This window comes from Carlito syrichta, unplaced genomic scaffold, assembly GCF_000164805.1.
Source record: "Carlito syrichta isolate Samal-C Ts95f unplaced genomic scaffold, Tarsius_syrichta-2.0.1 Scaffold311144, whole genome shotgun sequence".
NCBI lineage: Eukaryota > Metazoa > Chordata > Mammalia > Primates > Tarsiidae > Carlito > Carlito syrichta.
In genome coordinates, this window is record NW_007255240.1 from 200,941 (window position 1) to 208,291 (window position 7,351).

Consider the following 7,351-nt stretch of genomic DNA (forward strand, 5'->3'; position numbering starts at 1 on the left):
TAGCTGGAACTACAGGCGCGCGCTACCACACCCGGCTAATTTTTTGATTTATTGTAGAGATGATGTCTCGCTAGATTGCCCAGGCGGGTCTCGAATCCGTGGGCTCAGGCAATCCACTCACCTCAGCTTCCTAAAGCGCGGGATTACAGGCTGAGCCACCAAGCCCAGCTATTTATTCTTACATGTTTAAACTTCAGTCACCTTGATGCAATAGACCTATCAAGACACTTTTTCCACTGTTCAGAACAGTTTTTGACTTCGTCAGTTTTGATGCCTTTCAGTGTTTCTGCTGTTTTTGTTTTACCACTTCCACATCAGCAAAACGTTTCCCTTTGAGGACTATTTTCACCTGGGGAAACAAAAAAAAAGTCATTCAGGGCAAGGTTGGGTGAATAAATAGGGAGGGTGGGTCACAGGGTCATTCCGTTTTTGGTCAAAAACTGCTGAACACTCAGCACAGTGTGGGCAGGTACACTCATAAATCACCCATCATGAAATGGGCAGACATGTTGAAAGAATCTCCAAAAAAAATTCACTGAAGCCAAACGCAGCCTTTCACAACAATACTAGCTGGTCCACTGATGCCAATGGGTTGCCAAAACACTTACCTGGTGGGGGAAGCCTGTACTTCAAGGGGCCCATCCTCCAAAACATAATTCTGTTTGTTTTGGGGGGAAGGGTCCCACTCGTACTAAGCAAAGGACTGCCTTATGGGGAGTCCAAGGTATCAGCCCAGTCAATCCAGGCTCCTGTCTGCGTACCCTGTCCCCCATCTCTGAGCTCTGAGGTTCTCTAGGGCCTGTCCACTTTTAGCTGGCGGCAATGGGGAGGTGACAGCAGATCCTAGTACTGTGGACACCGTGTCACCAGGAACTGGACTTAGTGTACACAGGGTACTGGATGGGAAACATGTACATTCGAGCCCTGGGGCCATGTCAGCAAGTTGTTTCTATAAAGGACGGGATTGTGAGTAGTTTAGTCTTTGGGGGCCATACTGTCTCTGCCACAGTTACTCACCTGCACCACTGTAGTGCAAAAGTAGCCCCAGATGATTATAAATGAATGAATATGACTACTCTCCCCTGAGGTCACGTGACTTTTCACTAGAAATAGCCCGGGGTTCCTCTGCCCAAGCTAGGCCATGACTGTACAGGAGGGGAAAGAATTGTAGGGCATCTCCCACCTCCCTGAGTGGAGGCCAGCCTGGCCACAAAAAGGAAGCTCAGCCTAGGAGCAGCAGTAGCCCTCTGGTCAGCTCCAGAGTCAGCTTTGTCATGACCCTGGTTGAAGTCTGGGTGGAGTCTGACCCTGACCCCAAGCCTACAGCCATCAGAGCCCGGCAGCTGCTGGAGGGAATAAGAACTGAAACGAGCTGACATGACCCTGGAAGCCATGTGTAGACTGGACGCCATGTGTAGATGTCCAGGAGAGGGCATCTGGGTGGCCACAGGGAGCCTTAGAGCCTAGGTCTGTGTTCCAACCCCGGGCATCTCCTGACAACTGACCACAGCTACCTCCCAGGCAGTAGTGAGGTCAGATAGGAGAAAGGACTTGCAAACGCTTGGCCCATGTCTCAGCATTGTGGGGGACATAGCCTCTAACAGAGGACCAAAGCTGCGGGGGTAAGGGGAGATGCAGGGAGTGTAGGAGGGCTCTGGGAAGGGAGCCCAGGTTGGTGAGGGCGCTTGCCAAAATTTCCAGTAGAAACTGGTATCTTCCCACAGATGCGATGAGAACTGCTTGAGCTGTGAAGGCTCCAGCAGGAACTGCAGCAGGTGCAAGACGGGCTTCACACAGCTGGGGACCTCCTGCATCACCAACCACACGTGCAGCAACGGTGAGCACCAGCAGGGGGCCGGCCCTGAGCACTGGGGCTGCCCGTGAGCTCGGCCCTACGGCCTCTGTTGGAATAGAAAAGAAAATGTAGGCATGGCGACTTCCAAACAGGCTCACTTGCCCTGATTGAATCGACCATCTAGGAGTCCTCTAGCAGATTTGGAAGGCAACTACCTCTCTCCCACCTTCCCTATAGGCCTCTCACACGTTAACCAGAGAGGCATCCGGCCACTGCTGCTCTGTTTACTGAGTGACTCTTAAAGATGATTTTGTTCTTGTACTGTTCCCATTCCCATGCCTTGGTGTGGTAATTTCCTGTTGGAAAGGCCCAATCTTGAGGGTCAAAACCAGGAGGCCTGAAGAGTCTCAGCCTCAGAACCAGGAGGATAGAACTCAGAGTCGAGGCCCACTCTGAGCAGCAGGAATCCCAGCTGCCATAGCAAAGTTCTATAAACAGGTGCAGAGAGCCCTGGCTCTCCAGGTGGATGGGGGAGGGGAGAGGAAGAACAAGGACAGGTTGTAAAAACAGAAACTTAGAAGGGAACTGGGCCAGGTTTGGTGGCTCAGCCTGTAATCCCAGCACTTTGGGAGGCCAGGCGAATGGATTGCCTGAGCCTGTGAGTTCAAGACCAGCCCAGGCAAATTGGCGAGACCTTGTCTCTACAATAAAAAAAAAAACAAGAAAAAGAATTAGCCTTGCGTGGTAGTGCACACCTGTAGTTCCAGCTACTTGGAAGGCTGAGGTGGAAAGATCGCCGGAGCCCAGCAGGTCGATGTTGGGGTGGCTGTGAATGTGCCACTGAACTCCAGCCTAGGCGACAGAGTGAGATTTCAACTCAAAAAAAAAGGGGGTGGGGAGAGGGGACCAAAGACAGTGCCAAGTTGGGAATTCCAGGCAAGAGGAAGGGTTGGCTGAGGACTCTAGCTCAGAGGCCTGGTGCAGGAGCCATTAGCAGATGCTCCGTGCAGAGAAAGAGGACTCTGTGGCCCATCAAGTAGCACAGAGGGGCCATATGGGGCCAGCTCTGGGCACCAAGTCCTAGCATGCAGGAGCAGGGAGCTGTCAGCTCCTTAGGGTCCAGGAGTCAAGGCAAGTAGTCATCTGGGCATGAAGCTGGCAGAGCACAGAGCCCACACCGAGAGCACTGGGATGCCTCCTTGCCTTGCTGTTGGTGATTTTTTTGGTTTGTAGAATTGTGTCCCTTCAAAGGCCTGGAATCTCCTTCTTTAGGAAGTCCCTGCTTGGATTATGTATCCAGCCCAAAAAAGTGAGGTTGCCATAGGAGGGCCTCCCAAGCCCACTACTGACATTGTGTCCTCAAAAGCCACAGGCTCCTCCTGTCCCTGCAGCCTTTCCTCGCTGAATCCTATCTGTCTGCCTCAATGGCTCTCTTCCTCTCATCTCTACTCCTTCCCGTCTGCGGTGTCCCCCGAACCCTGGCAGCAACCTCCATCCCCGCCCCCTCCAGCTCTGCACTCCTGCATCCCAGAGAGTCTTCTTCCTAAGCCCCTCACCCACACAGTTGTTCAGAAAGAGAGGAGCACGTGTGCCCAAGGGCCCCCCTGGCCCAGTCATGGCATTCTCCTAGACCAACCCCACCCACATCCATCCCCCTTGTCACTTAAAATCAGTAAGAGCCTGTGTGCACCAGAGGCCATTTCTGCCATACTGGTCCTGCGCAGACGGGAGAAAGTCTTCAAGGCTGTCCTGGGGCCACCCACTTCCCTCTGCATCCCCCTTGCTCAGTGCACTGTTGGTGCCCAGCAGACGTGGAGTAATGGAAACAATCTCACCAGGCCCCAAAAGCTAACCTTTCCCTCCTTTTTCTGTCCTGGCGCGGGGCCACAGCTGACGAGACGTTCTGTGAGATGGTGAAGTCCAACCGGCTCTGCGAACGGAAGCTCTTCATTCAGTTCTGCTGCCGCACGTGCCTCCTGGCCGGGTAGGAACACCCAGCTTCCCTCAGAAGGCAGGGCCCTTCTGTCCGTGCATCCGTCCGTCTACCTTCCTCCAGACTGTCAGCCAGAGCCTGTTTGGAGGGCGGTACCCTGCATCTGACAGCTTTATCTCCCCAGGAGCAAGGTCCTCCTGCAGCATCTCTGGGCACCAAAACCAGGGGGGTGGTGACCCTTCAGGAGATGTTCCAAAATGGTGACATCCTCTCAAACGCTGCTTGCTGGCTACCGTCTTCTGACAAACTCTCAACAGGAACAAAATGAATTCTGGGAATCCACAGCTCCAGCTTCGGAGCAGCTTCTGGGACTATAAGTTTACTGAATCTTCAAGACCAAAGCAGAAAGGAAAGACGCTTGGCTTACCCATCACTCTTCTCCCGTGCCGTGCTTTTGTGCAGCCCGTCGTCAATCTCCCTATCCCGGCCGGCGACCTCTGGGCCATTCTCACACGTGACAAAGGGCCAGCAGTTCACCCGCTCATCGCCTGCCATGGAGTAGTCTGGGGGACATTTTGGTCAGGCTGTAAATAAAGTAGATTTGAGGGCATAAGATGTATGAGCACTGGGATGGAGTATCTGTTTCTACATAGTCAGCTACTTCTGAAACTGCAGCAAGTGGCTTAGAAAGTCACATTCCAAACCCAGAACAGAAGATTATTTCTCTACAGCATTCTCCTTGTGGTGAGCCAAGCTCTCCTTGTTACTGTGTTCTACCTGTGTCTCCAGGGGTCTCATGGGCCTGAACGACCACCTCTACCTGAAGCAGAACCTTTTGAGGAGGGCCTGCGGGAGGCATTCCAGGGCCAGCCCAAAGGGACCCGAGGGCTGAGCAATTCCTCTTAGCAAAATGTAAACCCAGCCCATGAGTTGTTAATTATCCACCACTTCCCGTTTTATGGAATTGCTTTTAAAATACATTTGGCCTCTGTCCTTCCGGAGACTTGTTCTTAAGGTGTATGCTCCTGTGTCTGTGTGTATTATGAGCCTACATGACACAGTTGGATTTATTCTGCCAAACCTGTGTAGGCATTTTATAAGCTACATGTTCTAATTTTTACCAATGTTAATTATTTTGACAAATATTTCGTATATTTTCATTGAAATGCACAGATCTGCTTAATCAATTCCCTTTAATATGGGAGTAACATTTGCCTTAAATTTTTTCAACCTCATCTTTCTCCATATTGTCCTGCTCCCTCTCTGAGTCCAGTGCATCTGCCTTGTCACCTGTGAGCTGGAGAGAAGCCAGCAGTTTATTGAATCCACAACTCCAAAAGAGAAATCAACGAAGCAAATACAATGTTAACCCAAAATTAATAAAAGAGTTAACATCCCATGGCACAGGAGCCTGTATTTCTTTCTAAGCCACAAAAAAATTAAACATGAGTGCTGAACCAAGTGTGAAATGGACCTTGCTTTGTTTGTGGTTTCAGGATCTGTGACATCGTTACATGGAAAGTCTTCTCAGGGCTTTAGTATATGTTGATGTAAGGAAGTAATGGAGGAAATCCCAGATTCCAACCCCAATCCTTTGGCAAAAAGACCCTCTTCAGGCTCCAAAACCCTGACTGGGTGGAGGGTACAGAGCCTCCCCAGGCACAGGGACACCTTCCATCTGTCAAAGGGGAACCCTCCATAGCCCAAACTGCCAGGTTCTTCACCTGGAGCAGCCAGTCCTGGTTTCATTAGATTACAGCTTGTCCTTTGCACAGTGACTGAAATCCCAGCTTTATGTACTGCGTGGGATTTTCCTGGGGGCCTCTCTGGGTCAGAAGCTCATACTTCTAGGAACCCTTTGGTTGAGAGTAAAGGAAATGTACCCACTAGAACTGACTTAGGAAAAAACCAATGAGGGTGATGGGCATTGTTCTGGGAATCCAGGGTTGATTAAGAATTTGGGGAAGGCTGCAGTGAGTCCTTGGGAAGGCCCCCATTGGGACTGGTATTAAATGTCACCTGGACCCTCTGTGCATTGCAGCAGCTCCCTTCTCTCTCCATAACCTGCTTGTCCCAGTTGATGGGACAGATGACAAGATCACCATCTCTCAAGTGAAACTTTTACAGCTCCAACTCCTTGAACAAACCCTCTAGGTCTGTTGGTTGGCTCTGCTTTCCCCAGGGACAGGACTTGCAGCCTGCCTTGCATGGGTACATACTCAGTACCACGAGCTGAACTGTGACCACAGGGACAGGCTTACGCAGGAGCATGTGACAACAGGGAGCTCTGTGCCAGAGACAGCAGCGACATGCAGCTCTCAGGAAGTGGGACAGGTCATACAACACAGCAGCTGCCGACCTCAAACGTGAATTGACCACAGTTATCAATATGAGCAAGGAAGGAATGAGTCTGTTCAGCATACTGTAGCCAAGACTGAGCGGAATATTGATTAGGACTCAACCTCCACCATGAGACTGACACTAAATTAAAAACAGCAACTTGTTAAGTACCCCTGGTGCAGGACACCCTTTGAGCCCTCAGAGTCCGGACATCAATAAAGCCAAGCTCTTTGCCTATTGAGTGCTTACAGTCTTAACATGTTTGGGGCTGAATCAAAAATAAACTTCCTCTGTGTCCCAGAGGACACCAATTATAGGAAGCCAGCCAGACAGCCCCTACCAGTGGGCCAGCCCGTCCTGGGGCTGATGAGCGGGGTGAGGAGAGGCTGTTCACACAGTCCTGACAACTGAACACCACCTTGTTCAATGGGACTGAACACACATCACACCTGTTCACAGACGGGGCAGCCTTAAGGATAAGATTGTTTGGTTTCGGTTGGAATGGGATATTTAGGGATTTAAGTGACAGGATCATCAGCTATCTCCTCTAAATCTGTCATTTCACAGACAAGGACACTGAGGCCCACAGAGGTAAAGTGACTTGCCTTGGGCCACACACTGGCAAGGTTGCTCCTTTCCCTGTGCCCAGGGAGGCTGGCTGGCTGCAGGGGGGCGGGGGAGATGTCATTCTGCATCTACCCAAATGCAGCCATTATGCATTTGTTTTTAACTAGATTTATTTCCAAGAAGAGATGTTTTTCTGACTTTATCCTCGAGCTATTTGGCATCTCACAGTGGCCCCATGTGCACATCCCTCTCTCTCCCAGACCACTGCTGACTTTATATCTTATAACTCTTCAAAGTGCTGGAGAGAACTGCACACTTTACAAAAGAAATGCCTATGATGGGGGGAGGGTGGACAGGGCATTAACAAAATAAAAGGGTGGTTGGGCATGGTGGCTCACACCTGTAGTCCCAGCTCTTTAGGAGGCTGAGGCAGGAGGATTGCTTGAGCCCAGGAGTTGAAGACCAGCTTGGGCAATATAGTGAGACCACATCTCATAGATAGATAGATAGATAGATAGATAGATAGATAGATAGATAGATAAAATCAGCGGGGCATGGTGGCATGCACCTGTATTCCTAACTACTAGGGAGGCTGAGGAAGGAGGATCACTTGAGCCCAGGAGTTCAAGGCTGCAGTGAGCTGTGATCATGCCACAGCACTCCAGTCTGGGTTACAGAGTGAGACCCTGACTCAAAAAATAAAAAAGCAGCTGGGC

The 7,351-nt window shown here is 50.7% G+C and overlaps 1 protein-coding gene across 1 annotated transcript in view; it reads left to right on the top strand.

The window, feature by feature from the left end:
• The window catches only part of PCSK6 (proprotein convertase subtilisin/kexin type 6), a 147,262-nt gene extending 142,130 nt beyond the window's left edge, over nucleotides 1-5,132 (top strand). The window contains exons 23-24 of the mRNA XM_008068524.2: nucleotides 1,725-1,837; nucleotides 3,686-5,132. Of these exons, the coding sequence (XP_008066715.2) occupies nucleotides 1,725-1,837; nucleotides 3,686-3,783 (211 nt within the window). The 3' untranslated portion in view covers nucleotides 3,784-5,132. The remainder of the gene's footprint in view (nucleotides 1-1,724; nucleotides 1,838-3,685) is intronic.
• The last annotated feature ends 2,219 nt before the right edge of the window (nucleotides 5,133-7,351 follow it).